The sequence below is a fragment of the Cherax quadricarinatus genome, chromosome 11 (genome assembly GCF_038502225.1).
Source record: "Cherax quadricarinatus isolate ZL_2023a chromosome 11, ASM3850222v1, whole genome shotgun sequence".
NCBI lineage: Eukaryota > Metazoa > Arthropoda > Malacostraca > Decapoda > Parastacidae > Cherax > Cherax quadricarinatus.
In genome coordinates this window covers 54762608-54780817 of record NC_091302.1, presented here as the reverse complement: position 1 = coordinate 54780817, position 18210 = coordinate 54762608, and the positions used below count along the sequence as shown (strand labels likewise).

General features: G+C 40.0%; 1 protein-coding gene across 9 annotated transcripts in view; it reads left to right on the top strand.

Annotated features, from left to right (window-relative positions):
- Positions 1 to 1423: 1423 nt before the first annotated feature.
- Positions 1424 to 18210, top strand: part of LOC128687637 (leucine-rich repeat-containing protein 14) — a 39460-nt gene continuing 22673 nt past the window's right edge. The window contains exons 1-4 of one of the 9 annotated variants that reach the window (XM_070084159.1): positions 1446 to 1991; positions 9332 to 9410; positions 9943 to 10024; positions 16617 to 16809. In XM_070084159.1, coding sequence (XP_069940260.1) covers positions 9953 to 10024; positions 16617 to 16809 — 265 coding nt within the window. In that variant the 5' untranslated portion in view covers positions 1446 to 1991; positions 9332 to 9410; positions 9943 to 9952. The other 8 variants (XM_070084165.1, XM_070084158.1, XM_070084161.1 and 5 more) reach the window with 8 other exon arrangements.

The window sequence follows — 18210 nt, the reverse complement described above, 5'->3', positions numbered from 1 at the left end:
GCCCCACTCCACAAAGGGGGCAGTAAAGCAACAGCAAAGAACTACAGACCAATAGCACTAACATCCCATATCATAAAAATCTTTGAAAGGGTCCTAAGAAGCAAGATCACCACCCATCTAGAAACCCATCAGTTACACAACCCAGGGCAACATGGGTTTAGAACAGGTCGCTCCTGTCTGTCTCAACTACTGGATCACTACGACAAGGTCCTAAATGCACTAGAAGACAAAAAGAATGCAGATGTAATATATACAGACTTTGCAAAAGCCTTCGACAAGTGTGACCATGGCGTAATAGCGCACAAAATGCGCGCTAAAGGAATAACAGGAAAAGTCGGTCGATGGATCTATAATTTCCTCACTAACAGAACACAGAGAGTAGTCGTCAACAGAGTAAAGTCCGAGGCAGCTACGGTGAAAAGCTCTGTCCCACAAGGCACAGTACTAGCTCCCATCTTGTTCCTCATCCTCATAACCGACATAGACAAGGATGTCAGCCACAGCACCGTGTCTTCCTTTGCAGATGACACCCGAATCTGCATGACAGTGTCTTCCATTGCAGACACTGCAAGGCTCCAGGCGGACATCAACCAAATCTTTCAGTGGGCTGCAGAAAACAATATGAAGTTCAACGATGAGAAATTTCAATTACTCAGATATGGTAAACATGAGGAAATTAAATCTTCATCAGAGTACAAAACAAATTCTGGCCACAAAATAGAGCGAAACACCAACGTCAAAGACCTAGGAGTGATTATGTCGGAGGATCTCACCTTCAAGGACCATAACATTGTATCAATCGCATCTGCTAGAAAAATGACAGGATGGATAATGAGAACCTTCAAAACTAGGGAGGCCAAGCCCATGATGACACTCTTCAGGTCACTTGTTCTATCTAGGCTGGAATATTGCTGCACTCTAACAGCACCTTTCAAGGCAGGTGAAATTGCCGACCTAGAAAATGTACAGAGAACTTTCACGGCGCGCATAACGGAGATAAAACACCTCAATTACTGGGAGCGCTTGAGGTTTCTAAACCTGTATTCCCTGGAACGCAGGAGGGAGAGATACATGATTATATACACCTGGAAAATCCTAGAGGGACTAGTACCAAACTTGCACACGAAAATCACTCACTACGAAAGCAAAAGACTTGGCAGACGATGCACCATCCCCCCAATGAAAAGCAGGGGTGTCACTAGCACGTTAAGAGACCATACAATAAGTGTCAGGGGCCCGAGACTGTTCAACTGCCTCCCAGCACACATAAGGGGGATTACCAACAGACCCCTGGCAGTCTTCAAGCTGGCACTGGACAAGCACCTAAAGACAGTTCCTGATCAGCCGGGCTGTGGCTCGTACGTTGGTTTGCGTGCAGCCAGCAGCAACAGCCTGGTTGATCAGGCGCTGATCCACCAGGAGGCCTGGTCACAGACCGGGCCGCGGGGGCGTTGACCCCCGAAACTCTCTCCAGGTAAACTCCAGGTAAACATAATAAATCTATCAATCACCACTAATACAGTACCGGAGGGGTTCAAGGAGGCCAGAGTCACTCCTATCTTCAAGAAAAATAGTAGGTCTGATGTAAGCAACTATAGGCCTGTTAGTATACTCAGTATAATATCTAAAATTCTAGAGAGGGCGGTGTATTCTCAAGTAGTTAAGGGTGGAGATCGACCGTTCGTCATTGTAGGAGCTGCCAGATATCACCGGCTCTTCAACACGCAAGTTATACTTTTGTAGCAGTCAAATCACATATTACTCGGGTAGATAATTTCCAGTAGATCCTTCATGTGTTAGCTCAAATCACCGATCAGTATGTTTTAAATAAGTGACCCACTGATCAGAGCAGATCGACTGGTCCGAACCCTTGATTGGTCCGAACCCGGGACTGGTTTCAAACAGTTTCGTTGGACAATAAAGCAGACTGTAAACGGATGGGGTTGTAGGCGCCCTTATAAACACAAACATTAAAAATCAGGAACGTGACGGTAAGCTGTCCAATATACAAAAAGAGTTAGAAACAGAAATACAAATAGCTAGAGCTTCATCTAAGGTTATTAATATAATATTCAAGAGGTTGCTAGTAGAATTGCAGTAAATCAACCATTCAAATCATTATGAAGCTGTGTGTAGTCTGTGGTCAGTCAAACAAACGGGCTTCCACATGGATAAATTGTCATTTTTGTGGAAATTGGTGTCACGCCCCTTGTGCAGATATCCCAGAACTAGCTACAAGCAGTATTAAAACAGAGAAGTGTTTTTGGGTATGCCCAAATGAGGAAAATCTGTGGACTAAAATCACAAGGGTATTAAAAGAGGACAACATCAAAGCTGCTTTCATAGAAAACCTGGAAGCTTTCTACAACAGATGGGAACATAAAAAGTCTGGGCTGAATGGTACTGCCCTTGATACTGGCCATGTAGTCAGAAACTGTAAGGCTGGAGGTGATGTCCTGGGAGACAGTAATAGTAAAGCTGGAGGTGCTGTCCTGGGAGACAGTAATGGTGAAGCTGGAGGTGCTGTCCTGGGAGACAGTAATGGTGAAGCTGGAGATGCTGTCCTGGGAGACAGTAATGGGGAAGCTGGAGATGCTGTCCTGGGAGACAGTAATGGTGAAGCTGGAGATTTTGTCCAGGTAGTCGGGAATTATACGCAGGAAGGAATACATATAAATGACCTCATAGGGGACAGGAGCCATAGTAGGGAAACAAGTGTAGTCAAAGATAAGATAAAACCAATATTGCAAACTAGAAATACCGCAGGAAATAGCAAACAAGAGGACTTCAATAGCAATAGTGAGGATAAATTACCAAAAACAACTGGTGGGAGCTCCATTGTTGGTGCTAGGGAGGATAGAAGTAAGACAGGGAAACATGCACCAACAGGGAATACAGTCACAGAAACCCAAGGCAAGCGGAAACCAAGCCTGTGCACATACTATGCACTTGGTATCTGCTGGCATGGGAAATCTGGAAAAACAGATGGGACGTGCAACTATGACCACCCTAGAAAATGCCATGCCCATATGACAACAGGAAAATGCAAACTCCCTTCCTGTAAGCTTTTTCACCCTGAAATGTGTACCTCTTCAGTACAGGAAAGACTGTGCTATAACTTAAATTGCCAGGCATACCATCTAAAGGGGACAAAAAGATACAAAACATCCAGGCCATGGGAAAACCTGGGTAGCCACAGCCACGCAAGAGGGAGAGGTTTTTTAGTGCCAGGAAGGAAAAAAAACTGGCAGGAAATGGCAGAAATCGTACACCAAATCCAGTCATTCCTGGAGTGGAACCACAGTCGATGGCCTCCACTCCAAACCAACAGATACAGATACTAATGCCGGAAAAAAAATCCCCCCCCAGTACCAACAATACCACCAGTCCGATAACATTCTTCTTTGCAAATATACAGGGTCTAAAGCCAGCAACAAACAACAAAATACCTTTCATCCGTGGACTGCTTGCAGAGGCAAAGGCAATGTTCGCGGCTTTCACTGAGACCCACATAAAGGATCACTTGGACAACGAAATATGGATCCCAGGTTACAACCTATACAGATGTGACAGAGTGAACAGGCAAAAGGGGGGGGTTGGCCTATACATTGCAGAGTCACTTGTTTGCACAGAACTGCTTAATGCCTCAAATGATGTAGTGGAAGTTTTAGCAGTAAAGGTCGAGAACCAAAACCTAGTCATTGTGGTAGTCTACAAGCCTCCGGATGCAACATCCCAGCAATTCCAGGAACAGCTGTTAAAAATTGACCACTGTCTGGAAAATCTTCCAGCTCCTGCACCCAACATCTTGCTCCTGGGGGACTTCAACTTAAGGCACCTAAAATGGAGGAATATAGCAAATAATATTGTTGCAGTAATAACACCAGGAGGCAGCTCTGATGAAAACTCACACTCACACGAGCTTTTAAATCTCTGCACAAAATTCAATTTAAACCAGCAAATAATAGAGCCTACTAGACTGGAGAATACACTAGACCTCATCTTCACTAACAATGATGATCTGATAAGAAATGTCACCATATCAAAAACAATATACTCAGATCACAACATAATTGAGGTTCAGACATGTATGCGTGGAGCCCCAGACCGACAAAATGAGACTAGTCACGAGGGAGCATTCACCAAATTCAACTTCAATAACAAAAACATAAAGTGGGACCAAGTAAACCAAGTCCTAACCGATATAAGCTGGGAAGATATACTAAGCAACACAGACCCAAACTTATGCCTAGAACAGATTAACTCGGTGGCACTCGATGTATGCACAAGGCTTATTCCTCTAAGAAAAAGGAGGAGTAGATGTAAAATAGAAAGAGACAGGCGCTCCCTTTACAGGCGACGGAAAAGAATAACAGAGCGGCTAAAAGAGGTCAATATATCTGAAATGCGCAGGGAGACACTGGTCAGAGAAATAGCAAGCATCGAACTTAAGCTAAAAGAATCCTATAGGAGTCAGGAATCGCGGGAAGAACTAAAAGCCATAAATGAAATCGAAAGAAACCCAAAGTATTTCTTCTCCTTGATGCCAAATCAAAATCACAGAACAACGTCCAGTATTTGGGCCCCTACTTAAACAAGATGGGTCCTACACAGATGACAGCAAGGAAATGAGTGAGCTACTCAAGTCCCAATATGACTCAGTTTTTAGCAAGCCGCTAACCAGACTGAGAGTCGAAGATCAAAATGAATTTTTTATGAGAGAGCCACAAAATTTGATTAACACAAGCCTATCCGATGTTATCCTGACGCCAAATGACTTCGAACAGGCGATAAATGACATGCCCATGCACTCTGCCCCAGGGCCAGACTCATGGAACTCTGTGTTCATCAAGAACTGCAAGAAGCCCCTATCACGAGCCTTTTCCATCCTATGGAGAGGGAGCATGGACACGGGGGTCGTCCCTCAGTTACTAAAAACAACAGACATAGCCCCACTCCACAAAGGGGGCAGTAAAGCAACAGCAAAGAACTACAGACCAATAGCACTAACATCCCATATCATAAAAATCTTTGAAAGGGTCCTAAGAAGCAAGATCACCACCCATCTAGAAACCCATCAGTTACACAACCCAGGGCAACATGGGTTTAGAACAGGTCGCTCCTGCCTGTCTCAACTACTGGATCACTACGACAAGGTCCTAAATGCACTAGAAGACAAAAAGAATGCAGATGTAATATATACAGACTTTGCAAAAGCCTTCGACAAGTGTGACCATGGCGTAATAGCGCACAAAATGCGCGCTAAAGGAATAACAGGAAAAGTCGGTCGATGGATCTATAATTTCCTCACTAACAGAACACAGAGAGTAGTCGTCAACAGAGTAAAGTCCGAGGCAGCTACGGTGAAAAGCTCTGTTCCACAAGGCACAGTACTAGCTCCCATCTTGTTCCTCATCCTCATATCCGACATAGACAAGGATGTCAGCCACAGCACCGTGTCTTCCTTTGCAGATGACACCCGAATCTGCATGACAGTGTCTTCCATAGCAGACACTGCAAGGCTCCAGGCGGACATCAACCAAATCTTTCAGTGGGCTGCAGAAAACAATATGAAGTTCAACGATGAGAAATTTCAATTACTCAGATATGGTAAACATGAGGAAATTAAATCTTCATCAGAGTACAAAACAAATTCTGGCCACAAAATAGAGCGAAACACCAACGTCAAAGACCTGGGAGTGATTATGTCGGAGGATCTCACCTTCAAGGACCATAACATTGTATCAATCGCATCTGCTAGAAAAATGACAGGATGGATAATGAGAACCTTCAAAACTAGGGAGGCCAAGCCCATGATGACACTCTTCAGGTCACTTGTTCTATCTAGGCTGGAATATTGCTGCACTCTGACAGCACCTTTCAAGGCAGGTGAAATTGCCGACCTAGAAAATGTACAGAGAACTTTCACGGCGCGCATAACGGAGATAAAACACCTCAATTACTGGGAGCGCTTGAGGTTTCTAAACCTGTATTCCCTGGAATGCAGGAGGGAGAGATACATGATTATATACACCTGGAAAATCCTAGAGGGACTAGTACCGAACTTGCACACGAAAATCACTCACTACGAAAGCAAAAGACTTGGCAGACGATGCACCATCCCCCCAATGAAAAGCAGGGGTGTCACTAGCACGTTAAGAGACCATACAATAAGTGTCAGGGGCCCGAGACTGTTCAACTGCCTCCCAGCACACATAAGGGGGATTACCAACAGACCCCTGGCAGTCTTCAAGCTGGCACAGGACAAGCACCTAAAGTCAGTTCCTGATCAGCCGGGCTGTGGCTCGTACGTTGGTTTGCGTGCAGCCAGCAGCAACAGCCTGGTTGATCAGGCGCTGATCCACCAGGAGGCCTGGTCACAGACCGGGCCGCGGGGGCGTTGACCCCCGAAACTCTCTCCAGGTAACTCTCTCCAGGTAAACCTTAATGACAACAACATTCTCCATAGCTATCAATCGGGCTTTAGAAGATCCTACTCAACCGACACCTCCCTTATTAATCTGATGGATTACCTGAGAACTGAAATGTCATAGGGGAACCTCATAGGCATGGTAACCTTAGACCTGCAAAAGGCCTTCGATACTGTCAACCACAATATATTATGTAATAAACTTCAAGCTATTGGTATAGGTTCTGTAGACTGGTTTAAGTCCTACCTTAGCAACAGGAGACAAATAGTCAAAATCAACAAAACAGAATCAGAACCCCTGCCGATAACATGTGGAGTTCCCCAAGGTAGTATTCTGGGTCCCTTATTATTCTTATGTTATGTCAATGATATGCCTATCAGTGTCAAGTGCAAACTCCTACTGTATGCAGATGACAGTGCTCTGTTAGTGTCAGGTAAAGACCCACAAGATATTGCTAATGTTTTAACACTGGAACTGGAGTCCTGCAGCAAATGGTTAGTAGACAACAAACTATCATTACACCTAGGGAAAACTGAAGCCATTCTCTTTGGCACGAAACATAAACTGAGAAGGGTAAATAATTTTAATGTTCAATGTAATGGGGAGCCCATCACTTTGGTTTCATCAGTAAAATATTTGGGAATCCCCTTTGACCCATGCATGTCAGGAGAATTGATAGGGAACAGTGTAGTAAAGAAAGCGAATGCCAAACTGAAGTTCCTGTATAGACAAGCACAGTGTCTACCTACTGAGGCTCGCAGGACCCTATGTCTAGCCCTTATACAATGCCATATGGATTACGCTTGCTCTTCTTGGTACTCTGCCTTGACAAAAAAACTGAAAGATAGACTGCAAATCACCCAGAACAAAATCGTAAGATTCATCCTGGGGCTGGGACCAAGAGAACATGTAGGCCAGGAAGAATTACAGCAGTTGGATATGCTGAATGTTGAAGACAGAGTAAAACAACTGAAGCTAAATCATGTTTATAAAATTGCTCACAAACAATGTCCAGAATATCTTGCTGTCAATTTTGTCAAGGTTGGGAACCAAAGCAATCATAGTACTAGGGGGAGAGAGCACAACTTTGTAGTACCCACAGTCAGTGGCCAGGCTTCAAACACCTTTTATTGTACAGCAATAAAGGAATGGAACAGACTACCCGCACATGTCAAAGCCAGTCATAGCATGAACCAGTTCAAGAAGAGTGCCAAAAGGTGTCTGATGAATGTAGCTACAGAAAGGGAGGGGAATGATTTTCTATTTTTTAGCTAACATACGTGTAAATTTTACCTTATTCCTTGTAATGACCCTCGTATTGTAGATAGTCTTAATGACCTTGGTGTAGCAGATAGTCTTTTTAGTATGATAATAAGATGTTATCTTCATTGTAGAATAATAAGAAAATATTATAACCTTTATACTATAATAATAAGGTAAAAGGACCCCAATGGAAATAAGTCACTCTGTCTGACTTTTTTGGGTTATCCTAGGTTCTCTACACATATGCTGCTATGTATGATAATTCTATGTAACTGTATTTGTGTATACCTGAATAAACTTACTTACTTACTTACTTACTTACTTGCTATAATAATAAAATTTAGATTAATGCAGTGGTACCTCGTGTTACGAACTTAATTCATTCCATAAGGCTATTCAAGTGCTGATACTTGGACCTGGAGAGAGTTCCGAGGGTCAACGCCCCCGCAGCCCTGTCTATGACCAGGCCTCGTGGTGGATCAGGGCCTGATCAACCAGGCTGTTACTGCTGGCCGCACGCAATCCAACGTACGAACCACAGCCCGGCTGGTCAGGTACTGACTTTAGGTGCTTATCCAGTGCCTGCTTGAAGACAGCCAGGGGTCTATTGGTAATCCCCCTTATGTATGCTGGGAGGCAGTTGAACAGTCTTGGGCCCCTGACACTTGCTGTGTTGTCTCTTAACGTGCTAGTGACACCCCTGCTTTTCATTGGGGAATGTTGCATCGTCTGCCGATTATGTTGTGATCTGAGTACATTGTTTTTGATATGATGACATTTCGTATCAGATCATCATTGTTAGTAAATAACATAAATTAGATTAGTCCATTTCAAACCCCCAAAAATACACTTACAAAAGCACTTGCAAAAATACACTTACATAATTGTTCGAGTTGGGAGCTGTTCGAAACTTGAGGTACCACTGTATCTGCACTTGTATTTGACCACCACTAACAACCTTCACAAAGGTTAAAGCCTATTGTGTAGCTGAAACTTATAATAAACTGTTCTCGCAAAAATTTCACTAATAGTTATGTGTTATGAGTAGATACAATACAATTTTTATTCCTTTATGTAGTACGAATATGTAATATAGTTTACACATTATAAAACATTGGTAGGCACAAAATACAGCCACTAGTATGCAATTCATTTTGGGTAAACTAATCCTCATGCTTAAAGGTTAATTAAGATTTAGATAGACTATTAAGTAGGATTTCTTATGCAATTAACTACAATCATATGTACAATAAGAAAAGTAACTAATTAACAAAAGGTACAGTTTCAAAAAGACTGGTTATAAATGACCATAATTTTTAAAGGGGTGGACCGGTAAGCCAGCGGAAGGCCTCGGTCAGATGACCAAAAGCTCCAAAGGCGGGTCATCATCTGACTAAGACCCGCGTCAGGAAACATTTGTCCTGTTTCCTGACGAACCTTACCTAACCTAACCTACAGTTTCAAAAGCATGACTTACTATTTCAAGCTGATGCAAGTTACTGTAAGGTTGCCCGAAATGCTCTGCATAACCAGGGGTTTTCTGTAAAGTACGTATGTCAATAATATCACACTTTCTGTACAAACTGTAAGCCATTCTTTATAGAAATACTGTAAAGCTTACTTTACTTTACTTACAGCTTGAGCCTGTTAGAACTTCCTAATACACAAATAACCCGCACGTAGGAGACAGGAGCTTATGACGACATTTCGGTTCAGGTTATTTGTGTATTGTTCCAGTCATGGTATTGTGCCTTTTTGTTATTTAGAACTTCCTAAATCTCCAGGAGCTGGGAGATAGGGCTCAATAAGGCATAAGTCTTGTGGTCCTTAATAACACCACCACAAACAACAACACTAAATATACTTGCCAATATGTCAACGTAAATTATAATATCTAAGTATTCGTGTTTGTATGATGGTCATTATAGATATGTATAGGGTAATTATAGAGATCCAGTCTTTTTGTGAGTTTGGCCACGGCTTATAATACAAGTGTTTGTTTAAAATTTTTGTTTAAAATTAATTCATACACATAATTTACAATAATCTGAATGCCCATAGAATGTACATTATTGTTTGTTTAAAATTAATTCATACACATAACTTACAATAATCTGAAGGTCCATAGAATGTACATTATTCTTAAAAATGTTTTGCCATATATCTACACAGTATGTAGCAGCTTTTGCCACTCAAGTACATTATATAAAAATTTCATGTGTTACTCAGTTTTCTCTTGTGTTTCTAGAGGTTGAAATATGTTGAGTGGATGTCTTTATCATCGACTGGAATCGGTCCTTCCTCCCTTGATACCCAAAGGCAACAGTCAGGTAAGTGTGTGTTGTAGGAATTTATTTTATGGTATGTGATGTTTTATCAACTTGAATCAAAATTTGAAAATGGTAGTCTAATGAATTAATGCAGCTGGAAAACATTAGGACATGTTTCCGTAAAACACCTGCCGTCCCTGTTCACTCATTAGTAAAATTGGTACCTGGGTGTTAGTCAACTGGTGTGGGTCGCATCCTGGGACAAAACTGACCTAATTTGCCTGAAATGCTCTGCATAACAAGTTTTTTTTTTTTTTTTTTTTTTTTTAAACAAGTCGGCCGTCTCCCACTGAAGCAGGGTGACCCAAAGAGAAAGAAAATCCCCAAAAAGAAAATACTTTCATCATCATTCAACATTTTTACCTCACTCACACATAATCACTGTTTTTGCAGAGGTGCCCAGAATACAACAGCTTAGAAGTACAGTGGACCCCCAGTTTACGATATTATTTCATTCCAGAAGTATGTTCAGGTGCCAGTACTGATCGAATTTGTTCCCATAAGGAATATTGTGAATTAGATTAGTCCATTTCAGACCCCCAAACATACACTTACAAACGCACTTACATAAATACACTTACATAATTGGTCGCATTGGGAGCTGATCATAAACCGGGGGTCCACTGTATATACGTATAAAAATACACAATATATCTCTCCAAACTGCCAATATCCCAAACCTCTCCTTTAGAGTGCAGGCATTGTACTTCCCATTGTACTTCCCATTTCCAGGACTCAAGTCCGGTTATATAAAATATAGTATGTTATTGATGTCAGCTAGGCCTGCATACCTTGTACATGTGTACTTGGAGAAACAAAGATATTATTAATAGAAATAGTTAAAAATGTGAATTGTCTAATTTTTGAGCTGTGCTTTCAGAAATGTGACAAGCTTTGGTGGAGGCAAAGGCAAAATGCCAACTGGTGAAGACAAATGCAGTGAAGTTCATTATTTGTACAATGTTTCACCCTACATTGGGCTTCCTCAAGTAACAGTACTTTATAAAGCCCAATGTTGGGTGAAACATTGCACAAGAGACAATGCTTTTGTGTCTTCACTGGCTCTAGCTTAATTCAACAGCTTATGGATATATGATATCAAGCCAAATGAGGTACATACATCTATGAATATTTGCTAAGCAAAATCTTGAACAGATAATTATAATATCAGTCTGTTTATCAATCACTGCTGCAACCATAGCCAAAAAATAAATTCACAAAATGTTAGCATAAGAAGTCCATACGTATTTCCTTTGGGGATTAAGGATAATAAAGTTTATACAGTCATGAGTTGGTTCAGATTCATATTTTTATTTCTTTGTAAAGTTTACAATATGTGATTTACATATTATAAAATATTGTTAGGCACAAAGAAAGCCACTAACATGCCTAAGCATTTTGGGCAGACTAATCCTAATGTTTACACACTACTTAAAACTAGACATAGGTTATGGAGTGGTATATTTTAATTATTCATTATTTTACATTATTACAATAGAGAGACAGCAAAAATTTTATTATTAACCCTTTCGGGGTTTCGGCCGTACTAGTACGTCTTACCCGAAGGGGTTTTTGACGTACTACAACGCATAAATTCTAGCGCCATCAAATCTAGTGAAAGAAAGCTGGTAGGCCTACATATGAAAGAATGGGTCTATGTGGTCAGTGTGCGCAGTATAAAAAAAATCCTTCAGCACACAGTGCGTAATGAGAAAAAAAAAACTTGTGTTTTTGGATTAAAACAACTACTTTGCACTGTATTTTCATATGGTATTTATTGTTGTATTCTAGTTTTCCTGGTCTCATTTTATAGAATGGAAGACATATTACAGAAATTGAGATGATTTTGACTGATTTTACAATGAAAAGTACCTTGAAATTGAGCTCAAAGTAGCAGAAATGTTCGATTTTTACCAAAGATCAAAAGTAAGTAAATAAATGCCAAGCATCCAATACACGTCAACTGGTGAGTCTAATATTCTTTCACAAGTGCGCTGATATTATTTATACCATTTCTACACTAATGCAGTAGTCTGCATAACAGTAAATCTATTTTTTTGTGAGAAAAATTCAAAGTGGAAAGCAAAAGAATGTAAGAGGGGCATGGGGACATGACTAATGAACAGAGGAAATGTTATTTTAGTGCCAGGAATGTCTTTCTTGTTTATTCTGGAATATTCGGAAATTGGCATCTTTTGAAATTTGTGTGAAATTGGCAAAATTGCAAAATGGGTGGTTTCTTGTACTCATTCAATAGAAAAAATGGAGTTCTAGTGAAATAGTTATGATTTTTGTCGACTAGTACACTGGAATTGGCCGAAAATAGGGCTCAAAGTGAGCAAAACCGCCGATGCGTAAACATCGAGACAGCTAACTTCGCGAGAGCATATTTCCATAAGTTTTCCATCAAATTTCATACTTTCAGTGTCATTATAATCGGGAAAACATTCTCTATCTTTTCATAAGAAAAAATAATATTTTTTTTTTTGAAATTTGGCCGACCCTGAGAACAAGTCTCTAAGAAGGCCTGCCGACCCCCAAAGGGTTAAGATTTATAGTAGAGAGGTAGCAAATAATAGTACAGGTTGGCCATCAATAATCTGGCAATCAGTAATCTGGTTCCATCAGTAACCCGACACTAATTTCAGGTATCTTAATTTCAAATTTCCAGGGTCACCACATCAACCTGCCACTACTGTTTGGTGGCGCTACCTCTGGCATAAGTCATTCAATTTTTTTTTTCCATTTATTGTTATAACCTGCTCACTTTTAGCCCTAGCCATGGTTCCAACGAATAAAAGAAATGCTTCTCACTGTGTAAAGCACATACACCATATATTGTCCATAAAAGATAAAGTGGCTCTGAAGCCACTGTCAGTCACCATGAGCTCACCTCACTCAGATAAGCTGTGACCAGTAAATTTGGGCCTACATATAAGGGAATAGGTCTGCGTGGTTAGTGTGCAATATATAAAAAAAATCCTGCAGCATGCAGTGCATGAGGAAAAAAGCGACTGTGCTTTTTGTGTAAAACAGTGACTTTGTGGTGTATTTTTGTTTGCTTTGCATGGTTGTATTCTCTCTCTCTCTCTTTTTTTTGGTCTCACTTGATAGAATGGAAGATACAATACAAAAATAGATACAATTTTGATTGGTTTCACACCAGAAAGTACTTCAAAACTAAGCTCAAAGTAGGGGAAATGTTTGATTTTTTACGATGCTCAAGAGTAAACAAATACGTGTCCAACTGGCCAGTCTAATATGCAGTCACGAATGGGTTGACATTATTTATACAATTATTACAATAATGCAGTAGTCTGCATAACAGTAAATCTTCTATTTTTTGCATGAATAAAAATTCAAAATGGAAAGCAAGCATAATATAAGAGGGGCCTGGAGACGTGACTGATGAACAAAGAAAATGTTATATTAGTGATAGGAATGTCTCGATTGTTTATTTTGGACCCTATTTTGAAATTGGCCTCTTTTGAAATTTGTGTGAAATTGGCCAAATTACTGATTTCTGACCACTTTATTGGGGCGTTGAAATAGGTAAATGGGAGATTTCTTGTACTTAACCCTTTGACTGTTTTCGACGTATAAATACATCTTACGAGCCAATGTTTCTGACGTATATATACTCAATAATTCTAGCGGCTTCAAATCAAGCAGGAGAAAGCTGGTAGGCCCACATGTGAGAGAATGGGTCTGTGTGGTCAGTGGGCACCACATAAAAAAAATCCTGCAGCACACATTGCGTATTGAGAAAAAAAACTGATCGTTTTTTTGGAATAAAACACCAACTTTGAGGTGTATTTTCGTATAGTATTTATCATTGTATTTGCGTTTTCATGGTCTTAGGTGATAAAATGGAAAACATATTACAGAAATAGAGATGATTTTCATTACTTTGACGATGAAAACGACCTTGAAACTGAGCTCAAAGTAGCGGAAATGTTCGATTTTTACCAATGTTCAGGAGTAAATAAATCACACCACACGTCCAATACACATCAACTGGGGAGTCTAATATTCTTTCACTAGTGCACTGATATTATTTATACCATTTTTGCAATAATGCAGTAGTCTGCATAACAGTAAATTTTGTATTTTTTTGTATGAATAAAAAATCAAAATAGAAAGCAATAATAATATAAGAGGGGCCTAGAGATGTGACTAATGAGCAGAGCATATGTTATTTTAGTGCCACGAATGTCTACCTTGTTTATTCTGGACCCTATTTTGAAATTGGCATCTTTTTTAGTTTGCGTGAAATTGGCCAAATTGCCAATTTCTGACCACCATATTGGGTAGTCCAAATTAGTAAATGGGAGGTTTCTTGTACTCAGCTGATAGATAAAATGGAGTTCTAAAGAAATAGCTATGAGTTTGGTCAACTGGCACAATGGAATTGGCTGAAAATAGGGCTCAAAATCGGCCAAATCGCCGATACGCATATGTTGCCGAGACCGCTAACTTCCCGGGAGCATAATTCCATGAGTTTTCGACCAAATTTCGAACTTTTGGTGTCATTACCATCGGGAAAAGATTCTCTATCATTTCATAAGAAAATTTTTTTTTTTTTTTTTTCAAAGATTGAGCGACATAGAATGACAGTTTCAGAAAGGGGCCTGAAACAGTCAAAGGGTTAATCAACAGAATAGAAGGAATACTAGCAAAATAGCTATGAGTTTATTTTACTTGAACAATGGAATGGGCCAAAAATAGGGCATAAAGTGAGTGAAATCACTGATGCATAAATATCAACGTTGGGTTAAGTGTATCCTAATCTAACCACTCTATAATCTGGCAAAATCACTAATCCAGCAACCTACAGGTCCCGATGATTCCGGATTAGTGATGGTCAATCTGTACAGTATTACAATTAGTACAGTTTGCAATGTTACAACAGTACAGTTTTAAGCATGTATTAATATTTTAGATTGATCTAGCAGTCCTAAGTTGTTTTGGGATTTCCTGAGTACGTTGTTTCATACTGGTTGAATGATTTGGTATAGTGTAGATATAGTTAAGTTTGGGAGGTGAGGTGATTTTTAATTATAGCCCTAAATTGATTGGCAGACAGGGGGCCTTTTGCTGGTTTGGGCATTGAATTCCAGATCTTAGGCCCTTTATGTGCATTGCATTTTTGCATAGGGTGAGATGAACATGAGAGATGTCGAAGAGAGTTTTGTGCCTTGTGTTGTACCTGTGTGTTCTGTTGTAGCTATCAAGGAGAAGTTTGACTGGAGGGTTTATGTTGGAATTTAATGTTCTGTATATATAGTAGGCACAATAATATGAGTGCATATTAAGTAAGTTCAAACTCTTGAAGAGCGGTGGGGTATATCATCTGGCGCAGCAAATAGTGCTCATCCGCATGTCAGCTTTTTGTTGGGTTATTAATGGTTTAAGGTGATTGGTCATGGTAGATCCCCAGTGAGCATTTGTTCAGGAAATGTGTCGCTGCTAATTATGTTGGACATCTCTGCTGCATTTGATACTAATGATAATGGATTATTGATAAGTGACCTTCCTGGCTGTGGCTTTAAGGATACTGCATTGGTGCTTCTTGAATCATATCTTTTTCGTCAGTAATATTAAGTAGTAGTGAATGAGTCTATAACTGGAGAGAGTTCCGGGGGTCAATGCCCCCGTGGCCCGGTCTGTGACCAGGCCTCATGGTGGGCCAGGGCCCGATCAACCAGGCTGTTACTGCTAGCTGCACGCAGTCCAACATACGACCTACAGCCAGATACTGACTTTAGGTGCCTGTCCAGTGCCTGCTTGAAGACAGCCAGGGGTCTATTGGTAATGCCCCCTTATGTATACTGGGAGGCAGTTGAACAGTCTTGGACCCCTCACAATTATTGTGTTGTCTCTTATCGTGCTAGTGGCACCCCTGCTTTTCATTGGGGGAACGTTACATTGTCTGCCGAGTCTTTTGCTTTCATAGGGAGTGATTTTCGTGTGCAGGTTTGGTACTAATCCCTCTAGGATTTTCCAGGTGTATGTAATCATGTATCTCTCCCACCTTCGTTCTAGGGAGTACAGGTTTAGAAACTTCAAGCATTCCCAGTAATTGAAGTCCTCTATCACAGTTATGTGTGCCATGAAGGTTCTCTGTACATTTTCTAGGTCAGCAATTTCACCTGCCTTGAAAGGTGCTGTTAGTGTGCAGTACACTAACTATGCATACCTCCCCACCATAGCCTAGTTGTGTGAAAGTCAACCCAGACTAATACTATTGGTAAGTGCTGGTCCTGGCTTTTGTGTCTTATTTTACAAATAGCCTCCAGCTTGAGTGGCTCAGTGAGGGTTGGTATCTTAAACAACCCTGCAAGGTGTCTCTCTACGCTATGATGTATTAACCCTTAAAATTTCAGAAATCTGAACTTCCTTCCCATTCCAAGATTCATAACAAAATTATCCCCACTCCTCCCTCTTCTTTCAATTTAAATAGCTGTTCTTCAGAATTCACTATGGTTTATAGCTTGTGACTAGGTTTAAACTATGATAAATGGGCTTCTCTTCTTGCCATTAACAGTGATACTGCTGCCAATACTCTTATTTTGTTTCTGGAATTTCACAGATGGTTTGTATGACCAAGGAGGATATGCTGTACAGTTCTGAAATAGGGGATCAAGATTTTTCAAGATTAGAGTTTTTAAGTGCATGTGTGATCATGAAAGATGAGTATACAGCCCATCATCTCCTACCCAGGGTTCCTCACAGCTTTTATCCTGCACTGTTTCAGGCTGTCATGCAAAAATGTTACTACTCCAGTAAGTACTTATTCTCAACATACCTGTTGCTATGCACTTTATACAGGATGGATATAGGGTGCATGATAAAGATATTAGACTAACTACAGTTCATACTAACTGCATTCAAATTGTAATAAGGTCAAAGTACATTACAGTATTGTAGTTTTGATAATTCAGGTAGTCTTCAGTATGGCCACTGTAATTGACCAGAAAATACAAATCACTTGTATATGTGTGAAATTTTTTTCCTGTTTGTAGTAACAGGAGCAGAGCTATGCTCATCTGTGCCATCATGTATTGTTTCTAACTAGTTATGTAAACCTTCCAGAGGTAGAATATACTACTTCCTCTCCTCACTTAGCAACGTGCAGTGGACCCCCGGTTAACGATATTTTTTCACTCCAGAAGTATGTTCAGGTGCCAATACTGACCGAATTTGTTCCCATAAGGAATATTGTGAATTAGATTAGTCCATTTCAGACCCCCAAATATACACGTACAAACTCACTTACATAAATACACTTACATAATTGGTCGCATTCGGAGGTGATCGTTATGCGGGGGTCCACTGTACTCCTTTACCAATGACTCGGACTTACAATGGGCTCTCTGACTAGTATGCATATCTAAATTAGAGCTGATTTCCTCTTTTCTGTTTATTTCAATATATTTACAGTAAACTACTGTATAAACATTTAAAAATATACCACTAAAATAATATCAAAGATGGTTGACACCGACCCACTACCATTACAGTATGCTCCTCACTTAGCAACGAATTCGTTTACCATCATGGTCTTAGAAACGGAACTCCATCGTTCAGCGAGGAGAGGCTGTACTGTACTTCCTCTTGGGTCATCATTTTTTAAGTTTATAACTGAAGAAAAAAAATTCGTTTTAGCAGTGTTTTTTCTCGTTAACAAATGATGCCACTTGTTCTTCCTGTTGTTGGTGCTAAAAGATACTGTATTTATAATCTACATTCTCATTTTCTTTTATGTACATATTATCATGTCTTTTCTTTCCTTCTGTCAACCAGAGAGGCCATTTTTGGAATCTCCAATCTTTCTTTGTAACTTGTGTTTCTTGGTTCTGCAAGCCATTTTTAATGTATCTTTAAATTTTTTATACTTTATTTGCAGATTATTGTATTTGTAAACATCAAACTGCCACTCCATTTTCCACTTTTGATCTTACTTATGTTGTAATTAATATACTCTGTCTGAAGTTTTTTTTTATAGTTTGCATGTGTTGCATACATTCTCACTATTAAATCAACTGCATTTATGTGATCTTCCAATGATAATCTTTTGTCAGTAATTACTCCTAGTTTCCTCTGTCTGTCACTATCAGCATATTATCAGTCTATATTCTCTGTGTGATTCGTTACTTTTTCCAATTTGTTACATGACATTTATC